Source organism: Archocentrus centrarchus, chromosome 17 (genome assembly GCF_007364275.1).
Source record: "Archocentrus centrarchus isolate MPI-CPG fArcCen1 chromosome 17, fArcCen1, whole genome shotgun sequence".
Taxonomy (NCBI): Eukaryota; Metazoa; Chordata; class Actinopteri; order Cichliformes; family Cichlidae; genus Archocentrus; species Archocentrus centrarchus.
In genome coordinates this window covers 22,915,943-22,932,000 of record NC_044362.1, presented here as the reverse complement: position 1 = coordinate 22,932,000, position 16,058 = coordinate 22,915,943, and the positions used below count along the sequence as shown (strand labels likewise).

At 40.7% G+C, this 16,058-nt stretch overlaps 1 protein-coding gene across 2 annotated transcripts in view; it reads right to left on the bottom strand.

The window, feature by feature from the left end:
- cacnb2b (calcium channel, voltage-dependent, beta 2b) overlaps positions 1 to 8,017 on the bottom strand; it is a 35,357-nt gene extending 27,340 nt beyond the window's left edge. Inside the window, exon 1 of one of the 2 annotated variants that reach the window (XM_030751106.1) lies at positions 7,595 to 8,017. In XM_030751106.1, coding sequence (XP_030606966.1) covers positions 7,595 to 7,612 — 18 coding nt within the window. In that variant the 5' untranslated portion in view covers positions 7,613 to 8,017. The remainder of the gene's footprint in view (positions 1 to 7,594) is intronic. The other variant, XM_030751105.1, reaches the window with a different exon arrangement.
- Positions 8,018 to 16,058: the final 8,041 nt, after the last annotated feature.

Genomic DNA, 16,058 nt, shown 5'->3' with positions numbered 1-16,058 from the left:
TACTCGATTAATCGCTGGAATAATCGATAGAATACTCGATTACTAAAATAATCGTTTTATGCAGCCCTAGTGCAATCCCTGCATAAAAGCCCCCAAACACAATACAGGGAAGAAATTCAGCATGCCCCCCACCTTCCAGTTCCCTGAAACTGCATACAGCAAAATATCAGGACTTCTATTTCCACAGCCATCTCCACAATAATTCCTTCCATTCACAGTTCAGTCAGAGAGTGACCTACAATATATTATTTTACACAGTTCTTAAGAAAGTAATGGTACTATTTTACTGCTGACATGGACCTCAATTTGCATTTGAGCCAGAAACACAAGAGACCATCTTGGGCTGGGATCAAACTAGCTGCGAAGGAAATGAGATCTCAGACCACACCTGCTGTCAGATCTCGTGTTGATGACAACAGCATACCTGTAAAGTTTCAAGCACATTTTTTATGAAAATTGTGATGCTATTGGGTTAGGGAAGGGAAAATTCTGCCAAATCAAATATGTGGAGCTACCTGCTTTGGTGACCCTTTGTGAAAAAGGGAGAGGCGGAAAGTAGCTTCTCCTTCATACAAACCATTAAGTAACCTATGGATGGGGTCATCCTGGAAGAGACTATTGCAGTCTGGATAGGATGAAGCTGATCACTCAGGAAAAAATTTATTGATTTTACTTCAGTTCATTATTATTTATATAGTGCCAGTTTACAATAACAGTCATCTCAAGGTACTTGCAGTGACCCTTACATCTAGAGACAAATGGATTCGAAGAATAAATGACCTCTACAGACAGCACCATCAGATACCCTGAATAGTACCCTCTACTCATTACTCAAGGGTTATACCTACACACATCTTTGCATTTGGCCTTCATTTTGGCCTCAGCTATGACATACTTAAAACTGCCTATGTAGAAGCTGTTGCTGCAGAAGGTACCTCATGAACCACATTTTTTTCATGATGACACACACACACACACAAACACTCACACACACACAGCCTTGCAACACAGAAAAAAAATAACAATAGCAACAATAACATTGCAGGAAAAGTGCGAGTTTGTGAGTTTGCCGTTTTTATCTTGTGTGAGTAAATGATTTTTCATAAAGCAAGATCAAAGATGTAATATCTTTACTCACATTACAGGGTACTCTTTGATCTGCACATGCATGCTGGGATAGTTATTAAAATCTTGCTGCTGCTGAATAGAGAGTCATGCATCAAAAAGGGCAGAAACACAGGCTGCTTCCCCTTCATTACAGTTTGTTGTTATGTGTGGAGCAGGTCAGTGATCTAATTGTGACTAATTTCCTGTCAGCCCACCAATGAGCCACTGGCACCAAGCCCAGGTATGGACAAACATTTCTCAATATTTGACAAAAAAATATTTCCTCATATTTTTTTTCTGTAAATGAAAAATAATAAAAGTCTAATCTATTACACCAATCTTTTTTTCTGCTGTTCATTTTTTACTTTGACATGCTCTTCTGTAGATTGTGATGATTTCATTGCAACTGTATCTCTTGGTCATTAACAGCCTGTTCATTTGCATGCAGTGAGTGTTCCAATCCTGTTTTCTCCAAGCCCTGTCTAATCAGCTACTTTGCATCATCTGTCTGAAGGAGACTGGCTCCATGCCCTCTCCCTGATGCTACCATACAGCAGATACGGCTGGGCTGGCACAGCTATCTTTACTTTGGCACAAGTCTCTGTCTGTGGAGTTTAAGGCTGCATCACATCTCTTTAGATCTCAAATTATAGGTCAAAAGAGGCAGTAAATCTGCACCACAGTAAATTATTTTATAGCATAAATAGTTTGTTAATGTGGGTTTTATCATTATTATTGTTGCTGATATTGCCAGTAAGGGTAAAAGGTTAAAGATATTACAATTACTTGAATGTTTTTTGACAGACATGAGGCTTTGTTCCAAAAAAATGTGGCAAATTTAGAAACAAAATTATTTGTAATAAACAGCTCCTCGATTTCAGAGAGAAATCGATAGCTGAGGGCAGTAGATCTTGTCAGATGAGTGAGTATTGTAAGTGTGATGAGAAAAATATGATCAGATATTTAAGGGTCCATACTGACACCTTTCATTTCTTTAGAGAGCAGGGGAATAACATGCAGCAAAGTTCCCGAAGTGCCCTAACCACTTGAGTGACCACTGGGTCATGCATAGCTTGAATACTAATGGTGCATTAGTTATATCTAGGGTACGTGGATTTTCAAAGAATATGTTTTAGCTTTTATTTATAAGACAAAAAAGATTCTTACATTGGGGGCCTATCCCCATCCATAGTACACAAAGGTTTACAGACTATTTGGATGAGTATACAAATGATGTGAATCATTTATGGCCTTCAGTTACCAGATCCGACTTGGACAACTACGGAAGACTTTGGACCAACAGGTTACACAGAGCTCTTCACCACTGTCACCAGAACTCCAATAAATAAATATCTTTTGGATTGTTTAGCCCTTTAGTAGGGTTTCAGAGACTTTTAAAGGTACACTGAAGCTGTTCTGGCTGCACCTTTTTGAATGCAAGCCCACATGATACTGTGGTTTGAAATGCCAACTTAACTATTCTATAAATTCTATTAGGACATTATCTGTAGAAACCTAAAGCATAGGAGCATATTTTTAATTGGCTGAACTGGAGAAATGGCTAAAAGACAGGGTAAAAAGACAAGAGTTACACTAAAAATATGTAAAGTAGAGCCCCCCCCCCCAAAAAGAGTTGTACAGTCTGATGGCATGAGGGATAAAGGAGTTTTTCAGTCTGTTAGTCCTGCACTTGGGGAAGAGCAGTCTGTCACTGAACAGGCTCCTCGGGTGCTGATGACGGTCTGCAGATGGTGACTGGCATTCTCCATAATGACCAGTAGCTTGTCCATAGTTCTCTTCTCTGCCACCATCACCACAGAGTCCAGTTTCATGCTGGCCACAGAGCTGGCCCGCTTGATCAGTTTGTCCAGCCTGGATGTGTCCTTCTTGGATATGCTCCGGTGTTGCTTATCTCAGTGTCAGGCTTGATGTCCTTCAGCCTGACATACTGTGGTCTGTTGGAGAGGTAGCTGTAAACCTAGGTGACCAGGCAGGGGTCCACTCTCATCCTGTTCAGTTTGTCCTGAACCATAAGGGGCTGGATGGTGTCACTCGAGAAATCCAGAAAGAGGATCCTCACCATACCATTTCCCTTCTCTAGATGAAATTGTGCTTGGTGTAGCAGGTAGAGGATGGTGTCCTCCACATCAACACCTGCCCATTATGCAAACTGCAGACAGTCATGGGCATGTTTCACCTGGGGTCTGAGGAGGTTGAGGAAGAGCCACTCCAACGTCTTCATTAGATGTGAGGCTAGTGCGACTGGTCTGAAGTCATTCAGCTTACTAGGCTGGCCCTTCTTCAGAACTGGAACGATGCACGATGTCTTCCAGAGGGTGGGCACTCTCCCCAGTTGCAGACTGAGGTTGAAGATGTGTTGAAGTGGTTCACCCAGTTCAGCAGCACAGGTCTTCAGCAATCAGGGACACACACTGTCCGGGCCCGCTGCTTTCTTGGGATGAAGCTTCCTCAGCTGACCCCTGACCTGGTCCACAGTGATGCTTAGAGGAGCCCGTGTTGCAGTGGTGGAGGAGGAGGAGGACAGGGGTGCTGTGATGTCTGGAGGGAAGTGTTTTGAGGGACGAAGGAGAAATGGCTGCAGTGAGGGGGACTGTGTGTGGGGGACATGGGCTGATTGAACCAGTTTAAAAAGGTTTTCAGTTCATTCACCCTCTCCACTGTCCCCCCCACAGCTCTGGTCTTTGTATTGTGGCCTGTTAGGGTTTTCCCAGACCTCCCTCATGTTCTTCTCCTCCAGCTTCTGCTCCACCTTTCTCTTGTCCTTTGCTTCCCTCACACACTGTTTCACCTCCTGCTGATATAGGATGTTTAAAAACAAATTCAATATTTGGAGATTTAAAAATCTGACAATCTGATGTGTCAGCTGATATTTGCTTTTTCTCATACACCTGAAATCATAAACAAATTTCCTTAATATTTTTATGTGTAGTTAATTATTTACTCATTTAGAGCCCCATTAAACCCACTGTGTTGTTCTCTTCATGTGCCGACAGTGCAGGTGGCTACTGCAGTATTCTCCTGAAGGATAGGTTGACCACACCTCCACATCAGCGCTGGTATAGGAGGAGAAATCAGATCCAAAAGATCCAACATTGCAGAGATGTTTTTTTAAGTTTTCTTTTTTTTTTCCACAGTCTCATCTTTTCAAAATGTTGCAACATCTCCCTTTATACAATCTCTGAGCTTCTGTCCTGATATATCACAGTTTACAAAAACTGAGAGGTGCACAACCAGCAGAAACATGGCTAGCGACAGTGGACGTTTCAACAACAACAAAGTTGCAGAGTGCCCTCTGTGTCAAAAGGGAGTTTCTCTCATCACTCTCTCTCTCTCTCTCTTTTTTTTTTATTTTATCAGCTGTTATAAATGCTAATACTGAGAGATCAGAAAATAGGAAATATTGACCAACAGTATCAGCCCGCTGATAGATCAGTCAGGCTAAAACTGCTGAAAGTGTTGAATCACTGGACAAGAAATAAACATAGGAAATGAATGCCATCAGCATGTCAGGTTGGCACACAACCTGACATAAACTAAGAAAAACAGCTGAGTTTATTAATCTGCTGTTAATTTGCTACAAAATAATTGATTGTTAAGGTATTTGCAGAGAAGCACCTTATAAATGGTTTTAAGAAATAATTGAATTAGTAAAGCGTGCATGTGCCCGCTTTCGTGTGCACGTGCATGCACATAGCTGCCTAAATCTGTGGGAAACATGAAACATTATGCAGAAAAAAGATTATTGGGATGATTTAGAAAAGGTGTCTTCACATGAAGTAGTTTATCCATCACAGCAGTTCTGACTCCACTGTTTGCAATACTCTTAACGCTGTCTGCAGCACATGTAGCAGCATATGCATGACAGCTGGACTCCAGTTGTGCCTAATAGCTAGACATCAAAATCATTTTTTCCCCCCAAAAAAACAGGTCAGGCATCAGTCTCAAAAATCTAGTATAGGTCAGGTTCTAAAGAGTAACACCAAAATTTCAGCATCGTATTAGAATCTCATCATTTTTCAGTTAATGGCTTCTCGTTCATGAAGAAACTTAAAACAGAAAAAAAAATTGCTCATAGTGATTTGAAAAATCACAGCACCGGACTAAATTGGGGAAAAAAATCTTTATAAGCATAAGAAGCAATGTGCATTTGGATCCTTTTCTATCTCTGCCTCTCTCTCTTGCTTTGGGTCATGATTGTCTGTGAGTAAGGAGATTAAGATAGCATGCGTCAATCCAGGATTTAGAGACAGAGAGACAAATGCAAACTCCTCACAGACAGCCAACACTGCTGCTTGGACTGAATGTGCTCAAGCTCCCTGACAGTTATCAGATAGCAATACAATAGATACATTAATTTTATCTATAGCACTGAATTCCTGGCTTACCGGGGTCCTGTAATAGATACATTTCATCTATAGTTCATAGAAATCTCTCTGCTCTTCTGCTCTGCACATGGTTATGATGCAACGTGATTAGAATTGGTATGTGGAGGGGTGTGCGCGTGTATGGGGATTATAAAATATCATTTTGCCAGCCTTTACTGTTCTGATCATTTCTCACTTAGTTACTGCACAATTATGGAACCACCACTATCACTGGAACTGTCTGTCACTCTATGAGCACAGAAACTTGCCATCAGGTCAAACACAAAATAAGATAAATATAGAGCCAGCCAGAATGGATGGATGGATGGATGGGTGGATGGATGGATGGATGGATGGATGGATAGTCATTTGCACAAAAAAAGAAGAAAAAAGATGCAACAACATAATTGCAAACTTGGAAACAGCCCTTATTTCACTGGAAACAGGTTTAAAAGTGGTTCTTCTGGAACCTTCCAGACAGCTCCACATCTTATTACCCCACTTCCTGCCTGGAAGGAGAGCAGGTATCTGCATGTAATGCCCCAGTAACAACTACTAAGAGGCTTTTCCTATTCTAAGCAACATGCAGTGGGCCAGCACTAACTAGCATTGCAATCCAAGAGAGTAGGCCATCCAGTGTCTTCCTGTGATGTGTTATTACATTTTCATCACAGAGCAAAACATCAAATAATGCACACCATCCAGAGACCTTTGTAAAGCCAAAACGTATTTCAAAACATTTACTCCTGTTCTGAAGGGGTTCACAAATCCTTAAACATGTTTACTATTTTTTTGGCCACTACAGCTAGCATGTTATCAAACTATTCTTTAATTTACACATCCTGCTGACACAGAGGAACATTAGTATTTGGAATACAGTTTCTAGCCACCATGCAAATATACTCAGTTATTCACTTTCCTATAGCTGTTTTGGCTTTCTATCAACTACTGTCTCTTACTCTCTCTGCCTACATGTCCAGGGGCTTTTCTATAATTTTTTAGCAGCACAGTTTAGTTCTTAGAACCCTTTCCAGTAAAACTATGAAAATTGACAAAAATAGTTAAGATGGAATTGTGAGAAACACTAAAACAATGAGCTTAAAGATAAACTTAAAGAAAATGTTCTTAAAGCTTCTTCTGGACATGGTTTTAATATCCTTTTCCAAGTCCTGATTCATTTGTTTCATTCAAGAAAAATTCTAGCACAATACTAACAAAATATGAGAACATAACAAAAAACAAACAAAACAAACAACCAAAAACAGAGCTCAATATGACTGATAATTAAACTTGTAAATATTGGTCTATGTTCCCCCAAATTAAGTAATCCCATTAGTTTATTTCCAGCTAATGTGTTTGTGTGTATTAGGAAATAAGATTTGATTCTTCATGCTGATTGTTAGAGGAATCTTTCAATACATTTTGGGAATACCCCAAGATAAGAAGTGTTACATCACTATCAGCTGTTTAGAAGGTTGATAAGTGGGTGCTTTGCTCTGTGAAGTTTACCTGAATATCACAAACTGCAGCTTGATTTCATAACTAAAACAAAACTGCTCTCTGGATCTGCTGCCTGTAGCTTTCATTTTGCTGTTTCTGGGTTTAATTTTAAACAAAATACTTTTTCAACGCACTTGGTGAGAAGTTAAGTGTCAATGTATGGACTGCATAACATGTGCAAGAGACACAAGACTATGCTGCTGATGCTGTTGTCAACTGCTGCTACACGTGAAGTGAAAATCAAGCCAAATAGGTAAAGTACATAGTTTGGGGTTTAAGCCCACAAAGTTCACTGCGAGTGCAAGAGTCATAAATGAGAGGAAAAAGCTAAAGAAGAGATTTAATCCAACAGACTATTGGTTATGCAACCCTCTCTGAAGTCTGTTTTTCAGTGGGACATATGACATGATAGAATCATGCGGATATGCATCTCTATCCGCCCTGCGCGCTGACTGTTACATAGTGAGTGCAATGATGTGGAAAGGCCTCACACAAGGATTAACGCCCAGTGCAACAGATGGCGTATTCTCCATCTCTTCCTGTTCAGCACACGCGCGCGCGCACAGATATGCACGAACAACACCAGAATATTTTAAATTTACCTTCTTTTTGGGCGGCATGGCAGTTAAAGGTGTGCTGCAGCGCTATTCCACGGTTGTAAAGACCGGTTCAAATTACAATTCCCCTGGCTCCAGTAAATCAGATACGGACAGGCGTGCCATGAGAGTGGGTTTCCCTCCTCTCAGGTGGGTAACTCCGAAGATACTTTCCTGTGCAACAGAAACGCTTGTTGCCTGAGCGCCAGTTTGTGCGTAACGGTGAAAATTCGTCCAAGGACCGCGACGCGCAGGACACCACCGGAGACTGAAAGAGTTGCGTGAAGGGTTTCACTTAAGTCGCTGTTGTGTGTTGAGTGTAGTTACCCCTTCCCGGGTCCTGTGGGTATTAAAGGCTTATTTCTCCGTGCGGCATCTGTTGCGCCGCACACCGCTCACTCTGACCTCAAGCACCAAGCACACCAGGAAAGTCTCCAACCCACCCGCGCTTTCTATGACTCCTGAATAACGCAAAGTGAGGAACGTCTCACTTTTTTACTGAAGACCGGAATCCGTCGTCTGCGCGTGCTTTGCCTGATTAGTGTGTGCGTGTGCGCATCCAAACAAATTCCCAGGGTTTGTCTGCAAAAACAATTGGAGTATTACAATGACCCGGCTCCAAAATAGAAAAATGGGAATTAAAAAGCAAGCAGAACATAATTCCTCTGTGTGCCCGATTTAAAGCATGGAATGGCAGACAAACACAGTATTCATCATCAAGAGAGTGCAATCATGAGACTCTTTCATCACATTGGTTCAGTGTCATGTCACTTCTGTGCCAAGTATCAGCCACACAGAGAGGGTGTGTCTCTTAATTTGTCGATTTTATTTAAGTGAACACCACCACACCACCTTTGTACTTATACACTCTCTAAAATAAGTATTCTAAGTATAATTTGCAACTTTGCAATAGCGATCCAAATTATAGTTATAGATGGTTTACAAACCAATTATTAACAGTATTGTATTTTATCCTTATCATTTCATCAAGTTTAATAGCTATTAATTAAAGCTCAATTAATCAACAGTTTACCCTTCACTGGCAATAGCTTTTATAAAGTGCTACCAATTTTCCCAACATTGGCAAACTGTACATTTTTGATTAACGCTCTGAAAGGAGACATTCGACACAATGAGAACTTTACCTGCTGTTTTGCTGATAACAACAAAGGATTTGAATACTTCCGCTCTCACTGTTTAAAGGTAAGTAACACTGCATGGCTCATTTGTCACTGAGGCCTGCAACCTGGACAGCCAGGTAAGGGATGGGCATTAGGATCTGATACCAAAATCTCCAGGGAAAGCTTAGGAAGAAGAGGGACAAAGATGGGAGTGTTACATAAAACTGAAAATAGAAAAGAAAATGCAGACCTGTAGTTAGCTGAGCCACACTGTGACCCTGTGGAGGGGTGACACTGACTCCTGGGTCAGATGTACATCTGGGCTCTACATTCACATTAACACCACACACACTGCTCTTGTCCTTAACAATATCTATACTGCTGATCAGACATCTCCACTGGAGGTCAGACAACTGCAGTCACCTGATCTCTGACAGAGAATCAGTTGACATGACAGGTCAACATTTAACCCATAACCTGTGACTGAAACAGAGTTTGGCCTTTACTGACATCTGATCTGTGACACCTCAAATCTCTTCCAGCAAGAACAGGCTCCCCGGAAGTGCCAATAAAACACTTAAACAGAGTCCATGCTCACTTTGAAGTATTTACTTTAGGCAGTTAACCATTCCTGCTCAAACTCATGAAATGGTGAAGTTAAAAACCAGCTGGACCATTTATACATTTCTTTAAAGCAGCTTGCTTTTCATTCAATCATCACTTTGAAATTTCTTCCTGTGATGAAAATAATTCCTGAAATGTATAATTAAGCCATTTAACAATTTTGCACATAGACTAATTCAGTTTGCAAAATGCTAATTAATAATTAATTAATAATGCTACCTGTTGAGAAACAATTTCAGTAAGGTCAGTAGCTCTGATTTACATTTAATCAATATGAATGATTTAGTTTCAGCACTCAGACACTTTTGCTTCAATAATAACCACACCTGAGCTGAGATTAATTTTTATTCTGGCCTGCTGGTTTTGCCTCATTATAGGACTAGACCATTTTGGTCACCTTGGCTGCCATATCTAATAAAAAATATACCGGAGTACCCCCTGCCAGGTATCCCATGTCTCAGCTTTTTAAGACCAAACATCAAGAACGCTGGCTGCAACCTAAGGGACATCGCAAACTCATATATTAGCAATCTGTCAATTACAAGGTACTGTACTGTGCAAAACTCTTGAGCGCCCCCTCACTGGTTTATATATTTGCTTCCAATGAGCCAGACTTTCTTATCATTTTTAAAGTGGTTTTGAGCAATAGTTCTCCAGACTTTTTGAAGGTCTTTCAAAATTTGGTTTGGACATTAGTTTGACCTGATAGATGCATCTCTTCAGTTGATCCATCTGCTGTTTACTGAAGGCTCATCAGAAATGGGCTCAAAAGAAGGGTGGCTGTCAAGAAGGTCTTCTTGGGCTGAGGGATGCCAAATTACACAAGAACTGGACTGAAAATCAGAGGTCAACAGGTCGTATGGAGTAATCAATCCAAATTTGACAAATTTGGCTCAAGTCATCATTGGTATGTATGAAGGAGGTTAGGAGAGGTGCAACAGTGAGTCTCTACAGCCATCTGTAAAACACAGTGGTGGTTCTGTCATGGTTTAGGGTGTCAGGGATCTTCTTAAAACTGATGGAATTATGAAAACAGGAAAGTATAATCAGATTTTTCATCCACCATGCAATACCATCCAGAAAGCATCTGAACACACACACAAACACACACACACACTAGTGTTGTAGTACTCGAGATCGGTCTTGGTCTCGAGACCGGTCTCGAGACCGCTTTTTGATGGTCTCGGGCTTGTCATGGACTCGACCGCATTTGGTCTTGGTCTTGTCATGGACTCGGACCTTGCGGACTCGGGATTTTATTTCAAGACCAGTAAAGACCACAGCTGTGGAAATATCACTAAATTGCCAGAATACTGTCCAATTTATTTGTTAACATCTTTGCTTTTATTGGATGCAAAACGTACTGATTCAAATCCAACAAAGATTGCGCTCCTCTGCCTCTCAAAGGAGCGCACCTCACAGACTCCGCCCCAGCTAGGTCGCTGCTATTATCGCTGCTTACACCTGTATCATTTCACCGCGGTTTGCAATCTACCACAGAGCACGGACAGTTTCATTCACAGTGTGTACGTTTGATCTCACTATGGTCACGCGTGTGCTGCATAAATCGAAATAACAACCGGCATGAACATGAGGAGAAGTAAGAGGGAAAATGAAGATCAAAGGAAAATTTCAGGCTTCCGATTCAACAAAAAAATCCCAGCATGAAAGGTAAATACCAACCTTCATGTATTTTGATACACAAACTAAAAATTTAATGCAAGTTTTAGGGCTGCAACGATTCTTGGAATAACGCAATTCGATTATTAAAAATCCTCGACACAAATTTGTTGCTTTGATGTTTGGTTTCAGCTCTGCAGCTCAGGTGTCTCCGTGTAAGCGGAGCATTTCCAAAAAAAACAAAAACGACCCTTTAACGCGAGTGGATTGCTGAGATGTTTTTTCACGCCCCTACTTCTCTGTGCTGTGAGTGCGCATGTTTGAATGTGCGCGCGTGTTGTGCAGAGGATGTCAGCTGTTATTTTTTTCTTTACGTCAGCTGTAGCCACCAGAACAGATCTATAACCACAGTGTACTGGGGAAAGGGGGGCTGCCATTAGCACTAGCAATCGTTCGGTGCCCCCTCCACCCCCTTCAGTACAGAGGGGCTCCTTCAAAATGTTTTTATCAACCACCTGATCAGCAACATGAAGAACAGAGAACTTTGTAGCTGCTCCATCCACCCTGTTTGTTTCACACAGAGAAACATCTGCAGTACGGAAGTTAAAATATGCTGATGAATTGTTAAAATGAAAAATTATTTCTTATCCAATTACTTGATTAATTGACGGAGTAATCAATTAAATACTTGTTTACTAAAATAATTGATAGTTGCAGCCCTACTTGTATTCAGAAAGCCATAGTCAAACATTAGTTTTCAGCACCAGTAGAGCTATGAGAGGCCTTCAAGAATAAAATACTACAGTTCCCAGCAAGATGATGTCACTTCCTATTGTTGCATTAAAAACGTGATAGTTTATGCTCACAGCATGGTGGCTGATATTCAAATGTAGGAAATGCTATTAGCAGCTGAGGAATCTGGATTATGTTTTTGTTTTGTATTTTTTTATGTGATTTCTGCAAACACAGTGTAAGGAAACGGCACTCTGGGACACATTAAATGCTTGATGTATAAATGTAACTTTTCTGGATTATATGCAAAAATGATCATTCTATCGATCTAATAAGGCCTGATTTAGAGTTCTGCATTGATCCTTTGTGTATAACTGAAAATCCTCTCTGAAGCAAACCTGACATGCACCTCGAGAAATGTAACTACACGTCCAAAAAAACTGATTACTCCTTTCTGGTTATGTCCTAGGTCCCATCACTCAATTAACAAGTGGGAGCGGCATTTAGTGGTTAGTATTAGCTTACTAATTAGCATTAGCATTAGTGCTGGGGTGAGAAATATTTCTTGCTAGAACCCGGAAGTTACCATGGCCACCACCAATGGTAACAGCAGAGAAGTAAGTAAGTTGTTTCTCCGCCATCAGTACATTGAGCTAGTGGTGGGCAGATTGATCCTAATATCGATAATATGGATGCCAACGTTGTATTGGTATTGATCAATATCAGTGTGATGAGATCGATACTTTGGCTTCAGTTTCTCTCCTGTATGCAGTGCTGCGGTTTCATCAAAGATGCGAGCTGACTGTCTAAGTGTCGCTCCTGTCACAGCACAGAGCACTTTGCTCCTCCCCTCCCCACAGTGTTTTGTTATACTGTCATGTGATGCATAACATATTTTATTTGGGAAAAAAAAGGATTTTGCTATGAAACATTTAAATCAAATTTAAATTTAAATTTGTAGAAAATTAGTGAATGAAGGAACATTTTTTATTAAATTTTTTTATTATACTTTCTGAAAAATCTACCTGGAAAAAAGTTTGCATTTGTTCTTGAGTGATGATTTTGTACACTTAATTTATGAAAAAAAAATCCAGACATCAATTTATGGGGAAAATTGTTTTGTTCTATTGTTTCAGAACAATAACTTTTATTTTGATAAAGTATTTTCTACTTACATATAAACTTTGCCCAATTCTATTCTGGGTTTTAACTAATTAATGATCCAAAGGAAAAAAATCTCAAACCAATTAAACTTCATGGAAATTCTTCATAATTATTAAAAAGTATTGGTATCAGTATCAGTGATAATGGCCCTGTGTTTACTTTACATAGGATCGATACCAAATCTTGAAGTGTCGCACACAACTACATTGAGCAGCATACACCAGGAGTGATTGACAGTGCTAAGACCCTCCTCCTGGCTCTGACTGGTTGTTTTTGACTGGGAGCGGTTCAGGGAGGAGGTGGAGGAGCTCCATTTTTTTCGCAGATTATCGGTCTCATACTGTCTGACATGGTGACAGTTTTAACAAATATGTAAAAACCAGATTTTTTATAAAAGTTACATCCTGCAGCTTTAATCTGTATAAGATTAAAGGCTTTAGTTCTTACTGTTGATGAGTGTTTGCCATTTTTTCAGTTTTACACATTTAGCTATGTGGTTTTGAAAAAGCACCCATTTTTACAAAGGTTGTTGGTTTAAAAACAACACAACTTTATGCATAGTTTATGAAAGGCAGAGAAAAGTTAAGACTATTGTGATGAACTATGAATAATTGTTTTACATTCTGTGATAAATGATAGAAGTCACCCAGGAGTATTAAATAAAGATGGTTCTATTTATTTGAGCTGTGAGTGTTTAATATCAAGATGATTTTATGGGAATGCGGATCTTTCAGATCAATTTGAGAAGTGATTTTGATCATGTTTCACATTTTATTGTGTCATGTAGTGTCAGGCACTGGTCTTGGTCTTGTCTCGGTCTCGCCCCCCCTCGGTCTTGGTCTCGACTGGTCTCGGACCCTAAAAGTCTTGGTCTTGTCTCGGTCTCGATACCCTCTGGTCTTGGTCTTGTCTCGGTCTCGGGTTAGGTGGTCTTGACTACAACACTAACACACACACACACACGCATGCACACACCAGAGCCCAGACACCAACATTATTGAAGCAGTGTGGGATCATCTTGACAGAGAATGGAACAAAAAGCAGCCAACATCCAGATTTGAATGTCCTTCAAGAAGCCTGAAGACTACTTAAATAAATTAGAAGAAGACTTGCATAAATGAGGTTAGGCTGTGTTGAATTATTCACTTTCAAATTAGAATTTTAAAAACTCTGTTTTTCCATGTATATTTGCACATTTCAGTAAATCACTGCACCCATTTTCCCATTTTCCTGGCAATAAATGTATATAAAGAAGTGAGGGGTGGCTCAGGACTTTTGCACAGTACTGTACCTCTACCACAAACCCTGCTTTCTTTCTGTACCTTAACTGGGGCCATAATTTATGAAATGAACATCATGTTGTATTCAGTAAGAGCTGAAATAACAACAGAACCCCTATTTTCAGACTTCTTTCACTCAAAACTTTTCTTTCCTATATTTATGAAGGAAGTCCTTAATTTGATAGTGTTAAAAATGTGCTACTTTTGACAAAAATATAAAGACACATCTACATAAAGCACACGGCTTTCATCTTCTTACTTCTTCTCATCCACTCCCCCACACACGTGTTCATGTGCACACACATAAACAAACATCTGTCCATAAGCTTCTTATAACCTGTGTGTGTGTGTGTGTGTGCGTGTGTGTGTGTGTGTGTGTGTGTGTGTATGTGTGTGTGTGTGTGTGTGTGTGTGTGTTCTGTCAAGCTGGGGTTGGCAGTGCAGGGCTACTGGGCCAGAGATGGATGGCAAAAGCTCCAAACTCAACCTCTCACTCTGCCCTCCATTATAACCTCACAACAGAAACCACACATCTGCCCAAAAATGTATTTTTGTTAACAAGTGACCACAACCAAAATGTTTAATGATTAACATTAGAGCGCTAGCAAACACAAGTTAGCCCCCCAGTGAACTTTACACTTATTGATTTCAGCCTAATCACTGTCTTCTTTTCTGAGTTTATCTCAGCTGATGCTCTGACAGTTTGCATTTGGTGCAGCAGGATGGTGCAAAGCAGGCTGGAGAAGAGCAGAGATGGCTTTTTTCACCACACAGCTACTGGACAAATCAAAGCAGATGTGCACAAGAGCCATCCATGACAGTGGGTTTGTGTCTTTTGAATACACAAGCGATCTGCTGTCTAACCAAAACTTGTACTGTATGTGTAGCATTCCTGAGAAAATACAGCCATAGACAACAAATTTCAAAGCAGTTAAGCCTGACAGAAATGAGAAGCATTCAAATTGTGCTGAAATAATCCGCCTCCCTCATCAACCTACCAGAAAGGCAGTACTCACCCAGGACACATTTTTGTTCTTGAGCAATTTTGACATGGCTTCCAGGTGAAAAGGCCAAGCACCCGGCTCTTGATAAGCTTAAGCATCCAGAAAGGCAAAGATCTCAGTCCTCCTTTAGCTGCAATAGCCCGCTTGAAGATAGAAACAGGTTTTTCATTTGACATCCTCTACTGTTTCCCCCTGTGCCAACAACCCTCACCAGATTTACATCTGCCTGGAGCGTTGCCCTCCAATCACACCCGGCTGAACATGCTCCAGAACTCAGTCAAGAAGGAGGAGGAGGCGGGGGAGTGAGACAGAAACAAAGATAGGATGACTCCAAAAGTGCCCGTCAGAGGCAGAAATAGAATATGGAGAAAGTTCTTTCACTCATCCACCTGAGTCCTCCTGTTTGTTCTCTTGATCAGTGACTGTCTGTGTTCTTCAGATTTACAAACCATGTATATGAAACAGAGGAGGGGCTGATGCCCCTCTTCACTGATTCTGGATGTTGTGGGCCAATCCCATCCTTCTAACAATTGGGAAAGTGGAGATTGACAAGACAATGAGTGGGACAAGGCAGTGAGTGTTTTTAGATGGAGGGGAGAGTAAGTTAGGAAGGAGAAGATTATGAAGTGGAGGAGGCAGCACAAACAGCTGGAGAGGCCATGGCAGGCAAGACACAGATGTGAGAGCGGGTTACTGATCCCTAGCGTGAGATTAAAAAGGAAGCATTAAATGGTTGGTGTGAAATATGTCATTTTTCTTCATAACCTGCCCAAGCAGGCTGCAGTGAGGGCATTAAAAAGAAGTCAAGTTTGTGCAGAGCCTTAAGGCGTTAAAATGAAAACTCCACTGCTCATACTGCACTGAACACTTCATGCACAGAGAGGACTACAGGAAAGGTACACTGATGCTCACTGTCAGATCATTA